This window comes from Bombina bombina, chromosome 5 (genome assembly GCF_027579735.1).
Source record: "Bombina bombina isolate aBomBom1 chromosome 5, aBomBom1.pri, whole genome shotgun sequence".
Taxonomy (NCBI): Eukaryota; Metazoa; Chordata; class Amphibia; order Anura; family Bombinatoridae; genus Bombina; species Bombina bombina.
The window spans coordinates 667,531,888-667,547,952 of NC_069503.1; the positions used below are offsets into that span (position 1 = coordinate 667,531,888).

At 38.0% G+C, this 16,065-nt stretch overlaps 1 protein-coding gene across 1 annotated transcript in view; it reads left to right on the forward strand.

Annotated features, from left to right (window-relative positions):
- LOC128660672 (cadherin-6-like) overlaps positions 1 to 16,065 on the forward strand; it is a 519,409-nt gene that overhangs the window by 363,023 nt on the left and 140,321 nt on the right. Inside the window, exon 4 of the mRNA XM_053714615.1 lies at positions 3,531 to 3,825. Within this exon, the coding sequence (XP_053570590.1) occupies positions 3,531 to 3,825 (295 nt within the window). The remainder of the gene's footprint in view (positions 1 to 3,530; positions 3,826 to 16,065) is intronic.

The following is a 16,065-nucleotide window of genomic DNA, read 5'->3' on the forward strand; positions in this document are numbered from 1 at the left end:
AAGGTGATACTTGCATTATACCTATAACTTTCAGAGCTCAGTTTTGGATATATCTCATACTAAACAGATTTAGCTTATAACATACAGAAAGTAGACACAGAAATTAAAGATACGTTAACATCATAGCATATACCAGCAAATAAACGCTGTAATGCAAAGTAAATGTTTTAAATATCATTTCAAACTGTTAATGTGATATAACTATTTACAAGGCTTTTTAATCAAGAGCAGTTCAAGGATAAACCTGGTGGTATTTATATGGTGTCTAATTTGTTTTGGCCAATCAGGGTCAGGTATAAATTAGCTTGTGTTCTGAGATTACCAATTATTGTGTAGAAAGTGGCAGGCTAATATAAATGTAATAACAAGACAACCCAACCTTTCTGAATTGAATGGAACAAAAACAATATTTAGATGTATTTGACAGCAAAGGCAAACACGTTATATAATGACACTGCCACAACCTTAGAGCGCCAAGTTCAAATAATTACAGAATTTGCAATCATAAAATGTGTTTTAAAACCTCGTCCAATAATGATATTACTATTACACCATTCCAATTTTTGTTATATACACAAACAATAGCAATCAACAGTCAATTAACAGAATGAAAAAGATGAATTGATAATATTAAAAAGAAGAACCGGTATTGCATTAATGTCAAGGGTTTAATTTCCACACTCACAAAAAGTATATAAATGCATCGTAAACCTCTTTGTACCTAAACAATCAGATCTGCTGCTTCATCTTCAAATGTCGGTCAGTAACATCAAGCTAGCACAAAAGAGGGAAAAAAAAATAGAATCGCAATGACCTGGATCTAAGTGTAGTGTCAACAATTTAATATCAGATACAAAATATGTGATGGGGTGATTAATTGTTAGGGACAGTAAACCCACTAAAATTAAAAACAAGTTTTGCACTACAATAGAATATATATATATATATATATATATTGCGCATAAAGTAAGAAATTGGGTCATCTTAGCATTAACCGGGTAAACCTAACATTACCCAAGTGGGTGTGGGTAAAGCCAGATGTAACATGATACATCTTCTTAGAGTTCATTCAGTCACTGCATCATTATAGTGCACTGTAATTCACATATCTTCACTATTTATTTGCCTCCGCCTGGTGGGGGATATAAACCTCATTCCCCAAGGTTCACTTAGGGTGGATGCCAGAGGATCAGCGGGAAGCCTTCCTTGAACCCCCCCCCCCCCCCCCCAGGCAGAGGCAAAAGAAATTGTGTAGACGGGGTAATTACAGTACATAGGGCTTTACCCACAGCCACTTGGGTAATGTAAGTTTTATCCGGATAACTCTAGGTTTACCCGGATTTCTGACTTTACACGTAACATATATATATATATATATTCCAATAGATTAGCATTTCAGCAGAGTCTAAAGATTATAATAACAGATTAACACTGTGGTTGTTTAAAATTGCATGCGCTATCTGAATTATGAAAGTTTAATTTTGACTTGAGTGTCCCTTTAAAGGGCCATAATACCCAAATGTTTAAACACTTGATAGTGATGCAGCATAGCTGTAAAAAGCTGACTAGAAAATATCACCTGAACATCTCTATGTAAAAAAGAAAGATATTTTACCTCAAAAGTTCCTCAGTAGCCACATCCCATTGTAAAGGACTTCTAAGCAGCAAATTAGTATGTCTGTCCCAGGACAGCTAAGGGGTTGAGCACTCTCATGTTATTTCCCTATTCAGTTTAAAGGAAGTTTACTATGAAATCTCATGAGAGTTAAGTGAAATCTCATGAGATCCCAGTAAAAGAGTTCATGACCTCAGCACTGCTGATGCTGATTGGCTGCAGTTGGTTTCCTAATATTATTATTTTTTTACCTGCAGCTGGGCAGCAGCTGAGTATAACTTTTTACACAGAACTTACTCTGGTGAGCTGAGGAGATTGTGAGGTAAAATATCTTCCCTTTTTACATAGAGATGCTCAGGTGATATTTTCCTGTCAGCTCTTTACAATTATCCTGCATCAGTTTCAAGTGATTTAGCATATGAGTATTATGTCCCTTTAATATTAATTCTGCTGAAAGCATATTTTTACGTTTAGAAGATTGATATTGTATATGTTTATTTTGGTAAAGTTTAAAGGATGGAGAGCGAAAGTTGAGGTAACACAATGGACTATTCTCATTGCTAATGTATTTAAACAGTACCCTATGAACTATCAATTTTTAATTAAAACAAGTCTGTTCAATAGATTAAGAAACTTTCATACGAACAAAATGTGGGATAAGCATATTTTTTCTTATATAACTTGAATGTGAGAGTAAAATAATATTGGAAGGAGACGATGCAGAAACAAATATATATATATTACTTGAAATGACATCTCTACTGTCTATATATTGATTGTCTCTTTCTCTTAGACTTTATGAAATGATTGCTTCTGCTATTGCTGCAAAAAAATACAGTGATTTAACAACTTTTATTTGTAAACAAGCTATAGAGTATCTGCTGAGGACTGATTATGCACAAGCAGAGGGAATGAATGTGGTGGAATAAATAGATATGCTGTACATAGATTTTGTGACAGAGAGTATGACCTTTGCTACTTTATTATACAGAAAAACAGATGGTATCAGCTGCAAAACTGAATATGTAGAGGAAAATGAGATATAAATATTTAGATTGCACTTTAACCCTTTCATGGTCTAAATGTATGCAATCAAATGTAATGAAGGGTTCCCTGAAACTGGCTAAAATAATCTTGAATATACTGCAACAAAAATATATAGGAAAGAGTTTCTCAGCTAGGGTGTCATGACACCAGTGAGTTATCAAAGCCGTCTACTGAAAGTGTCAAGTAAACTTAGAGTTGAAGTATTTATCTTTCATATTGCAAGGTTTTAGTGACATTCATTTTGTATATATGCTTGAAAATACTGAGTGTTACTAATTGTAATTTATTATTAGGGTTGAGCAAATGTTTCAGAAATGACCTTTTCCTGGCAAAATGTACTCATGGATATTTATTTCTATCAACAAGTATTTCTGTTGAACAAATATACTGAACATCTTTATCAGTTGTTAAATTTGCTATATCAAATGTTCAAAACAGAAAAGTGTCTCATACAAATATTGATTCTCATAGACTTGCATCAAACTAAGTCTATGAGAGTAAACATTTCTCAGTTTTCATTTTTTTCCCCCTTAATCTTTTTTCCAAGATTTAGTTAAAGCTAGAATGGTCAAAGTAGTAAAATCATCAATCAAATAAGCCAACTAAAATGCTCAGCAAACCTTAAAATTATAGAAAAAAATTAAATTAATATTTTAAAGCATTCACTCATTCCTGTTAAATATATATCACATTGATTGGCGTACTTGGAGTGTTACATGAATTTTAAAAGTATGTTAAGGGTGTCATAAGGAAAAGAGGAAGGTTCAGAATCATTAGCATGTGGGGTAATTGATTGTACAGACCTGCTGGTGTCTTTCATATTAGTCAATGAATATCTTTCTTTTTTAATAGATTTTTTTTTTTCCAGCTTCACTCAGACCAGGATAAAGGGGACGGAACATTGAAATACATCCTCTCTGGAGATGGAGCTGGGGATTTATTTGTTATCAATGAAAAAACAGGAGACATTCAAGCAACAAGAAGACTTGATAGGGAAGAGAAGCCAGAGTATAGGTTACGTGCACAGGCCGTGAAGAACAACACTGGAATACCTGTTGAGCCCGTATCTGAGTTTGTCATCAAGATTCATGATATTAATGATAATGAACCAAAATTTACTAAAGATCTTTACACTGCCACTGTTCCAGAAATGTCCGAAGTAGGTAAGTACTCCTATATATTTATTTATTAAAATTGGGCATGATTTTTTCTGAACAAAGGTTTTGAAACAATTACAGTATATATCTTGCCACCATCAATTGCTGGTGTAATTGAGTTTTGCTCACTGCTAAGACTGCTAAACAACCCCTGTGTAGTATGTAGCATGTTATGGCAATTTTATAGCACACTTATGTTACAGCCTTTAACTTCTAGCCTCTTTAGGGAGCTTGGCTTAAAGAGCACACATGTTTGTTTTCTTACGCCAAAATGCAAGCAAAATAAATAACTACTTTATATTGCACTGCTGTTTTGTTTTCATTAATTCATTCAATTATGGGAAATTCAGTTTTGAGTTTAATTTCCCTGTAATACTTTATTGGAAAGTGTTTTTCTACACTTAGCATCTGCTGATTTCCAATAAAGATCTTGGAAGACACTAAGGTAATTAATAATATATTTACCAGGCCATGCAGCCCACACTGAATAAAACCAATGAACAAAAAACAAGAACAGCTAAATAAAGATTTACAAATTATGTACCAAAGCACATACTTCCCAGTATTTTGCTTACTAAAACAAAGACTGGTTTTAAAGGGGGTGAGGCTTGTTTTCAAATAGGTTGGGGATTGTTAAATTTGTGCCAATAATAGGTTGTGGTCTTCAGTGGGTGGAGTAAGTCTTTTCATGTTTAAGCTGTTTTCATATGAATAATGCAGAATGGCTTGCAGTGAGAAAGGGGATGGCTAACATTAGAACCCCTGATGTTTTGGAACTACATTTCCTACAATGCTCAACTAGACTGCAGAGTGCCTAAGCATCATGGGAAATTCAGTTCCAAAACATCTTGGGTGTCAAGGTTAACCATCACTGCTCTATACCTAGTGTTTCCTACAATTAGACCACTGGGGAAAGAAAGCATAGTAAAAAAGCCCACTGCAGTGAATATGGTAGAAAATGTTAATAAGCAGGGACAGAAAGGGAGACTGGCTGTATTGCATGTCTGAGGTCCCTGTTTGTCCAACAAAATAAAGGGCAGCACATATTTAATATTTATACTAAAAAGAAAGGGTTAATGCATTGTATTAATGTTCTTTTGCAACTATGTGACACTATACTGTCAGGAAGAAGAAATAATTCACTGACAAAGTACTTTATTGGTTTATAAGTGTAGCAATTACTAAAGCAGAGGTAGTCAATCAATGTGATGTGGAACACTGGCTGCCAAGAAAACTGTCATAGGAGGCCTTGTAAAAACAGCATAGTGAGGCCATACCATAGACCTTTAACTTTTATTCAATTTATAAGTGCACATCCTACGGATCATAAGCAATGTCACTTTACATAAGTCTGTGTCCTGAAAAATTAGTTTGTTATATCTTTATATCATTGAAGCCTGCCATGATTTCATGTTCATGTCACTAGATCCAGGTCTTATCCCACAGTAATTTCTCTTTAATATGACATAAAAATGTTGCAAATTTACTAAACCAGCTATTTGATTTGCAGCCCCTCCCCCCCAACACACTCATACGGAGATTGGGAGAAATGCAATTAAAAAGCAAAAGGTGTTTACTGTCCATTTAAAGAAGCTCTGCTTCCACATTTACATAAAGAAAAGCATAACTAGTTCATTTTAGAAAAGCTGCCTTGTATGGTAAACTGCATATGTTATAACCAGAAAGTTGAAATTAGGATAGTTAAAAAAAAAGAAATAACTAATTAAATAACTAATTAAATAAATAAATAAAATGAGAAAAAAAAGACATCAAATAAATATGTCTTCATTTTATATATATATAAACCTCAACAAAAGTATGTAATCAAGATAAAAGAGAAAAAGCTGGACAAACTTGTGAAAGAAAGGAAATTTTAATGGGACTATATAAATGTTCAAAGACATAGCTTTTGCAGTGGCATATCTCGTGTGTGCTGACAGTTTTCAAAATGTAGCAACACAAATGAACAATAGAAATACCTAGTTCCGCATATCAGATCTGTTGATCTTCCAGACTGCAACACGAAAAGAGGAACAGATAATTAGTTCTCATTAGGGCAGACTTTGTAGACAGAGATAATAACCCCAGTACACACAAGTGTCTGTTCTTCGTTTCCTATGTCTCAGTGGTCACACAAGCATACTGTAATCCTTGAACCATTTAATGTAAATTCAGTTTTTCGCTCACTTATAACTTTAGGAAAACATTGTATAAACCCTTTCAACGTTACAACAAGTTCATACATCCCTGAATAGTCGGTAATTAGAACTCATACTACAGTAATAATTTGCACACAGAACAAGAAATACATATTTACTAAAATTCACAAGCACATGGACGCAGATAGAAATATTTACTAATATTTTCAGATTTATAGAAAGTGGTGCTTTATTTTTTTTTCTTCATTTCATATGATAAATGACATTTAAAATGTATCATAGGTCTGAGTGTTGACAGTAGGAAATCCACAAAAGATACCACTCTAATTAGCTTCAGTTTAAACACTTTGAGAATCATATATATAAAAACTCTGCTATATACTTTCATTATTTATTTTGTCACCTTTTACTGTAATTGCATTCTGAAATTGTGAGCTTCTTATCTCCTGTTAAAAATTTAACTGACAAGTTAAAACATGGCAGCTCCCATTGTTTTATAGACATTAAAACTCTACACTTATTTTGCCACTATTTAAACAACTAATGAAACTTTAAAAAATACATCTACTTGTTATTCTTAGACTAATCTTTTCATTGAATACTTTATTCTATCTAGCATTTATTTAGTGTTTAATGTCCCTTTAAAGGACCACTAAATACAGTAACATTTAATAATTGACAAATACAGGTAGCCCTCAGTTTACGCCAGGGTTAAGTTCCAGGAGTAATGGTTGTAAATCGAAACCGTTGTAAATTGAAACCCAGTTTATAATGTAAGTCAATGGGAAGAGAGGGAGTTAAGTAACACCTAATACATTATTTTTAAAGCTTTGAAATGAAGACTTTAAATGCTAAACAGCATTATAAACCTAAAAATATAGATCGTATCATCATCAAACTAAGTTTAATGAACAAAAACATTTGCTAAACATCACCTAATAAAATAATCACACAACAGACTGCATCATCATCAAACTAAGTTTAATGAACAAAAACGTTTTTTTACTTGCATTTTTCTGCAATCAGTTCTCTGCATTGTTAGCATGTTAGATAATATTGGGTCTGCACCTTTTCTATGCATTTCAATCTGCAGTGATTAATAAGCAGTTAGGTACCCTCACCTGAAACTGCTGGACAGGAAGATAATAGGGAAGTGTCTGCTAAATTTTGCTCGATAGATCTGGTCTGATCTGTGTACACAGATCAATTTAAGGCTGTTAAGTTGCATAACTTTGCTGCAAAACAAGCGGAAAGCTCCACCTACTGGCTATTTTAATTAGTGCATTGCTTTCCAAAAGCTTTTCAATAGCAGTCACATGACTGAAAAAAAAGGTTGTTATTCTGAAACGGCGCAAATTGAACCGGCGTAAACCAAGGGCCACCTGTACTCAATAAAAAAACAATGCAGTAACACTTGCTTTGAATTTGAAATGAGCAGTACATTTTCTTGCAAAATTCAAAGTTAATCCAATTCTCCCTCCCCCTGTATTAATTGACAGCCATCAACCAATCACAAAATGCATTTACGTATATACTGTGAACTTTTTCACATGCCCAGTAGGAGCTGGAGCCTCAGAAAGTGTGCATGTAACAAGAATGTGCACATTTTGATAATGATGGTATATTGGAAATTATGTTTTTCCTTGTTCTGAAAGCTTGAAGTGTGTGTATATATACAGGGAGTGCAGAATTATTAGGCAAATGAGTATTTTGACCACATCATCCTCTTTATGCATGTTGTCTTACTCCAAGCTGTATAGGCTCGAAAGCCTACTACCAATTAAGCATATTAGGTGATGTGCATCTCTGTAATGAGAAGGGGTGTGGTCTAATGACATCAACACCCTATATCAGGTGTGCATAATTATTAGGCAACTTCCTTTCCTTTGGCAAAATGGGTCAAAAGAAGGACTTGACAGGCTCAGAAAAGTCAAAAATAGTGAGATATCTTGCAGAGGGATGCAGCACTCTTAAAATTGCAAAGCTTCTGAAGCGTGATCATCAAACAATCAAGTGTTTCATTCAAAATAGTCAACAGGGTCGCAAGAAGCGTGTGGAAAAACCAAGGCGCAAAATAACTGCCCATGAACTGAGAAAAGTCAAGCGTGCAGCTGCCAAGATGCCACTTGCCACCAGTTTGGCCATATTTCAGAGCTGCAACATCACTGGAGTGCCCAAAAGCACAAGGTGTGCAATACTCAGAGACATGGCCAAGGTAAGAAAGGCTGAAAGACGACCACCACTGAACAAGACACACAAGCTGAAACGTCAAGACTGGGCCAAGAAATATCTCAAGACTGATTTTTCTAAGGTTTTATGGACTGATGAAATGAGAGTGAGTCTTGATGGGCCAGATGGATGGGCCCGTGGCTGGATTGGTAAAGGGCAGAGAGCTCCAGTCCGACTCAGACGCCAGCAAGGTGGAGGTGGAGTACTGGTTTGGGCTGGTATCATCAAAGATGAGCTTGTGGGGCCTTTTCGGGTTGAGGATGGAGTCAAGCTCAACTCCCAGTCCTACTGCCAGTTTCTGAAAGACACCTTCTTCAAGCAGTGGTACAGGAAGAAGTCTGCATCCTTCAAGAAAAACATGATTTTCATGCAGGACAATGCTCCATCACACGCGTCCAAGTACTCCACAGCGTGGCTGGCAAGAAAGGGTATAAAAGAAGAAAATCTAATGACATGGCCTCCTTGTTCACCTGATCTGAACCCCATTGAGAACCTGTGGTCCATCATCAAATGTGAGATTTACAAGGAGGGAAAACTGTACACCTCTCTTAACAGTGTCTGGGAGGCTGTGGTTGCTGCTGCACGCAATGTTGATGGTGAACAGATCAAAACACTGACAGAATCCATGGATGGCAGGCTTTTGAGTGTCCTTGCAAAGAAAGGTGGCTATATTGGAAGGTGGCTATATTGGTCACTGATTTGTTTTTGTTTTGTTTTTGAATGTCAGAAACGTATATTTGTGAATGTTGAGATGTTATATTGGTTTCACTGGTAAAAATAAATAATTGAAATGGGTATATATTTGTTTTTTGTTAAGTTGCCTAATAATTATGCACAGTAATAGTCACCTGCACACACAGATATCCCCCTAAAATAGCTATAACTAAAAACAAACTAAAAACTACTTCCAAAACTATTCAGCTTTGATATTAATGAGTTTTTTGGGTTCATTGAGAACATGGTTGTTGTTCAATAATAAAATGAATCCTCAAAAATACAACTTGCCTAATAATTCTGCTCTCCCTGTATATATATATATATATATATATATATATATATATATATATATAAACATCAGTGTGTATGCACTCTCACTCAGAGAGCAGTAGCTGCCTGGGTGCTATTCAGGGATACAAAAAGCAAAAATAAAGCACTCTCTGGTCATCAGTCAACAGTAAATCCAAAGTGACCTTTATTATGACGTTTCTAGGCAAAATAACCCCTTCCTCTGACAAACAAAGAATGTGCATACCAAACTTTTAAAGACCTGATAGGCCCTCCAACTACAGTCTACCAATCAGGAGACAGCATGTGCAAAATACAACACATGTAAATCAGCTAAAAAGTGTTAACAAGACTTTATAATGTGTAGAGTTTATATACAGTATACAGTATCTCACAAAAGTGAGTACACCCCTCACATTTTTGTAAATAATTTATTATATCTTTTCATGTGACAACACTGAGGAAATGACTCTTTGCTACAATGTAAAGTAGTGACTGTACAACCTGTATACAGTGTAAATTTGCTGTCCCCTCAAAGTAACACAACCATTAATGTCTAAACCATTGGCAACAAAAGTGAGTACACCCCTAAGTGGAAATGTCCAAATTTTGCCCAATTAGCCATTTTTCCTCCCTGGTGTCATGTGACTCATTAGTGTTATAAGGTCTCAGGTGTGAATTGGGAGCAGGTGTGTTAAATTTGGTGTTATCGCTCTCACACTCTTTCATACTGGTCAAAGGAAGTTCAACATGGCACCTCATGGCAAAGAACTCTCTGAGGATCTGAAAAAATGAATTGTTGCTCTACATAAAGATGGCCTAGGCTATAAGAAGATTGCCAAGACCCTGAAACTGAGCTGCAGCATGGTAGGCAAGACCATACAGCGGTTTCACAGGACAGATTCCACTCAGAATAGGCCTCGCCATGGTCGACCAAAGAAGTTGAGTGCATGTGCTCAGTGTCATATCCAGAGGTTGTCTTTGGGAAATAGACGTATGAGTGCTGCCAGCATTGCTGCAGAGGTTGAAGGGGTGGGGGGTTAGCCTGTCATTGCTCAGACCATACGCAGCACACTGCATCAAATTGGTTGGCTGTCGTCCCAGAAGGAAGCCTCTTCTAAAGATGATGCAAAAGAAAGCCTAAAAACAGTTTGCTGAAGACAAGCAGACTAAGGACATGGATTACTGGAACCATGTCCTGTGGTCCAATGAGACCAAGATAAACTTATTTGGTTCAGATGGTGTCAAGCGTGTGTGGCGGCAACCAGATGAGGAGTACAAAGACAAGTGTGTCTTGCCTACAGTTAAGCATGGTGGTGGGAGTGTCATGGTCTGGGCCTGCATAAGTGCTGCCAGCACTGAGGAGCTACTGAAGCAGATCATGATCCCCTCCCTTCGGAGACTGGGCTGCAGGACAGTATTCCAACATGATAATGACCCCAAACACACCTCCAAGATGACCACTGCCTTGCTAAATAAGCTGAGGGTAAAGGTGATGGACTGGCCAAGCATATCTACAGACCTAAACCCTATTGAGCATCTGTGGGGCATTATCAAACGGAAGGTGGGGGCGTGGAAGGTCTCTAACATCCACCAGCTCTGTGATTTCATCATGGAGGAGTGGAAGAGGACTCCAGTGGCAACCTGTGAAGCTCTGGTGAACTCCATGCCCAAGAGGATTAAGGCAGTGCTGGAAAATAATGGTGTCCACACAAAATATTGACATTTTGGGCCCAATTTGCACATTTCCACTTAGGGTTGTACTCACTTTTGTTGCCAACAGTTTAGACATTAATGGCTGTGTGTTGTTATTTTGAGGGGACAGCAAATTTACTCTGTTAAACAGGCAGCACACTCACTACTTTACATTGTAGCAAAGTGTCATTTCCAAATTAATATGAGGAGAGTCCACAGCTTCATTCCTTACTTGTGGGAATACAGAACCTGGCCACCGGGAATAGGCAAAGACACCTTAGCCAAAGGCTTAAATACCTCCCCCACTCCCCTCATCCCCCCGTCATTCTTTGCCTTTCGTCACAGGAGGATGGTAGAGAAGTGTCAGAAGATTCGGAGTAGTCTCTTATGGAGGGTAATACTCTTCGCTATGAGACTGGAGTTTTAAGTAGTCTTGTCAGCCTCCCAGTGAGAGCATTGGTGAATGTTAGGGTCTTGAGATGCAGGGAGAGTCTTTCTACAAAACCATCCAGACTTGTATTAACAACTCCTAAGCAATCAGTGTTGACGAGTTTCACTGCCTGCTTCTATCACTCAAGTCCATGTCAGGTGCGATGCGACAAGACTGTAAAATTTGAGAGGCTGTGTGTCTGTTCCATGGCGATGATTCCGGTAAGATAATTTTATCTTATACCATATGATAACGTAAGAAGACAGGGTCACAGTGTGACTCCTTTATCTGTATGGAATCAAGGGTTAATATCTCCAGAAGGGGATTATTGAACAAGGGGGATTTATACATGATTTACTTTATTTTGTTTTATGCTGCGACATGTGTGAGATGAGGCTCTGGCAGATGTGGGAACATTCAGGATTTACTTTGTTTTGGATAACTGCGCAGGCTATCAGCTTGGCGCGCTTTTAATCCTGCAGCAGGGGCGGTCCTGCATGGCACTTCATGTGACCGGGTGTGGCCTCATTAACTTCCTCTTTGCTGACTGTGCGGTTTACAGGAGAAGAAGCAGTTTCTCTATGGGGCCTGGGTCATAGGAGGTGGTGAGTGCCCCGGCCATTGGGGGTATAAAGGTGCCATTTACTTTTTCTATAGTCCATTTTAAAAGCGCAAGCTATGGAGGACTCTGATGCGTTATAGGGTACTCCCTCTTTTATTGTGAGGAGGCTACGGTGTACCCGCCTGCTCAATTATGTTCCACATGCCCTTATAAAGTAGTTATATCTAAATAGACTAAGATGTTTAGTACAACTGAGCCATCCACCTCTGAGGGGTCTCCATTCTGCGAGATACGTTCCCTGCAATCACCTCCAATTACACATGCAGTTCCCCATTGCATGACTAATCCTCCTTCAGTTGCAAACGTCTGTGTCTGCGGCCTTTAGTGCTTTACCTCGCCCTGCTAAGCGCAAGCGAAAGGTTAAAAACTGCTATCCTTCCCATGGGTCATCTACCAACTTGCTGGATTATCTGATACTAGATTATCCGCTGATGAAGACGCCTCTGATTCTTCAGAGGAAGCTCTTTCTGGGTCGGAATCGCCTGCCTCTAAGCCTCCGGCTGCAGAGGAACCAGACTTTAGATTTAGGATAGAGCACTTACGCTTTTTGTTAAAAGAAGTGTTGGCTACGTTAGAGGTTCCGGAACCTAAGTTACCTGAGGAACCTTCTATTCCTAAGCTTGATAAAGTTTATGAGGACAGGGTGGTGCCACAAACTTTCCCGGTTCCCGTTAAAATGGCAAATATTATTAAGAATGAATGGGAAAGACTTGGATCCTCTTTTTCCCCTTCTTCTTCTTTTAAGAAATTGTTCCCGGTTCCTGACTCCCAATTAGAGTTGTGGGGGTCTGTCCCTAAGGTGAATGAAGCTATCTCCATGCTTACTAAGCGCACCACTATCCCGCTTGACGATAGTTCATCGTTTAAGGAGCCCATGGATAAGAAGCTAGAAACTCTGTTTAGAAAGATGTTACAGCACACAGGGTTTTTATTTAGGCATGCAGCAGCGGCTGCTGCGGTGGCTGGAGCCTCTACCTATTGGTGTGACTCTCTATTGGAGATGATCGATGTGGAAACTCCCCTCTATGAGATCCAGGAAAGAATTAAGGCCTTGAGGGTAGCTAACTCGTTTATTTTTGATACAGACATGCAGATTATTCGCTTGAATTCCAAGACATCGGGCTTTTCTGTTCTGGCCTGTAAGGCTCTGTGGCTAAAGTCTCGGTCTGCTGACATGACTTCAAAATCTTGATTGCTTTCCCTTCCATTTAAGGAAAAGGTTCTTTTCATATCCACGGTCACTGGGGGCAAAGGTGCATTTTTACAGCAGAATAAGAAGAACAAACCTAAGGTTCAGGGTCCTAATTTTCGTCCCTTTTGTTCAGATAAATCCCAACGCCAGCAGCCCTCCGCAAAGCCGGATCAGTCCAAGGGAACTTGGAGACCATCTCAATCTTCAAGCAGAACAAGAAACCTGCCAAGACAAAATCAGCATGAAGGGGTGGCCCCCGATCCATCGCTGGATTGTGTTGGGGGCAGACTATCTCTCTTTGTGGAGGCTTGGCTAAGGGACGTGCAAGACCCTTGAGTTCTAGAGGTCATTGCTCAGGGTTACAGAATAGGTCTCATCCACCCAGGGGCAGATTCCTTTTATCAAACCTGTCTTCAAGACCAGAAAAACGGGATGCTTTTCTAGGGTGCGTGAGGGATCTCTCCTCCCTAGGAGTGTTTATGCCAGTATTTCTAGCAGAGAGAGGTCTGGGATATTATTCAAACCTTTTTGTGGTCCCAAGGAAGGAGTGTACGTTTCGCCCAATTCTAGACCTAAAGTGCTTAAACAAGTGTCTGTTGGTGCCATCGTTCAAGATGGAGACGATAAGGTTGATTCTGCCCTTGATTCAAGAGGGACAGTTCATGACTAGGATAGACTTGAAGGATGCTTACTTCATGTGCCAATACAAAAGGATCACTTCAAGTTCTTAAGATTTGCCTTTCTGGACCAGCACTTCCAGTTTGTGGCTCTACCATTTGGTTTGGCTACTGCCCCAAGAGTCTTTACAAAGGTTCTAGGGGCTCTGCTCATGGTGGAGAGATCCAGAGGTATTTCAGTAGCACCATACTTGGACGACATCCTGGTCCAGGCTTCATCCTGCCGGCTGGCAGAAGACCATTCTCATGGATGAAAGAAACTTAGAAAAAAGTTATCTGGTCCCCAGTAGCAGAGTGGAATTCCTGGGCATGATAATAGATTCCATATCCATGAAGATATTCCTTACAGACCAAAAACGTTGCAAGATTTCTTCCAATTGTCTTGCCCTCCAGACCTCCTTAAGTCCATCTGTGGCCAGGTGTATGGAGGTAATTGACCTCATGGTGTCCAGCATAGATGTCATTCCATTCGCCAGGTTCCACCTCAGACCTCTTCACTTGTGCATGCTGAGGCAATGAGGCCTATTTATCAAAGCGTCAACTATGTTGCATTCGCAGGCGTCAATACGCTCGCCAAACATCACGGCCGCGGATCTGAATACTATCTCCTTATTTATCAAAAAAGCCATCAAAAACATGCGCGTCAAGTACGGTGCAAAGAGCATTGGGCTGGTGTTAACTAACAGTCATTCTATGTTGCGGCTATTCGAGCTTTTCCCAACTTTATTTATACCATTTCAATACTGTCCACGAACAAGCACATTTCTCTTTAGCACATTATTGTATGTGTAAATGTATTCTTTTTCTGAGCAGGACTAATTGCGAACATAGCAAGTAGCGACATATTTGGTGCAAAGTGGAGAGTGAATTATTAGAATTCTTTTTAAGATTAGACATACATATTTTAGTATGTATATACACACATACACACACACACACACACACATATATATATATATATATATATATATATATATATATATATACATACATATATATGTGTGTTTGTTATGTCAGAAATCTTTTGCAAACATATTTACATGTCCCGAAGTTCCTTTTTTTGTTCTAAACAATGTTGTCTGTCATATCTCTGTATTTATTTATACCACTATATGTATATATTGTAAATTTATTATTATTCTGAGCATGATAATTTCGAATATAACATGTAATCAGAGTATCATATATATTTATTTGAAATCTATGGCTATTTTAAAGGGATAGGAAAGTGAACATTTAAGTTGCACTAGTGGGAGCTAGCTGCTAATTGGTGCCTGCACACATTTGTCTCTTGTGATTGGCTAAATAGATGTGTTCAGCTAGCTGCCAATAGTGCAATGCTGTTTCTTCAGCAAAGGATAATAAGAGAATGAAGCAAATTTGATAATAGAAGTAAATTGGAAAGTTGTTTAAAATTGTATGTTCTATCCAAATCTTGAAATAATATTTTGGGGTTTCCTGTCCCTTTAAGAGTTGGGCCAGGTTTCTCTCTGCACCTGCCTAACCCCTCCTGATTGCAATCAATTTTAAAAACCACCCCTTCACATGTGTTATAAAATGGCCTGGCATATAAGATGACATTTCTTACTGAAAAAGAAATTCAAGAGAAGGAAGAAATATACTGAACATATCATTACAGCAAAGAGGTGAATTTCATTTCTGCTGTATCTGAATCATGACAGTTTAAAGTTAGGTGGGCTATCCATCTGAGCTATCAGTTTAAGATTTTATTGAAACAAACATCAATTCGAATTTTAAAATCCTTGTCTAAAATATTACACTGTGTGTCCTAATGTCAGCATCAATGTTTATCTTTAAAGGGACAGTCTACACCAGAATTTTTATTGTTTTAAAAGATAGTTAATCCCTTAATTACCCATTCCCCAGTTTTGCATAACCAACACAGTTATAATAATATACTTTTAACCTCTGTGATTATCTTGTATCTAAGCCTCTGCAAACTGCCCCTTTATTTCAGTTCTTTTGACAGACTTGCAGTTTAGCCAATCAGTGCCTGCTCCCAGATAACTTCACGTGCACAAGCACAGTGTTATCTATATGAAATATGTGAACTAACACCCTCTAGTGGTGAAAAACTGTTAAAATGCATTCTGAAAAGAGGTAGCCTTCAAGGTCTAAGAAATTAGCATATGAACCTCCTAGGTTAAGCTTTCAACTAAGAATACCAAGAGAACAAAGCAAAATTGGTGATAAAAGTAAATTGGAAAATTGTTTAA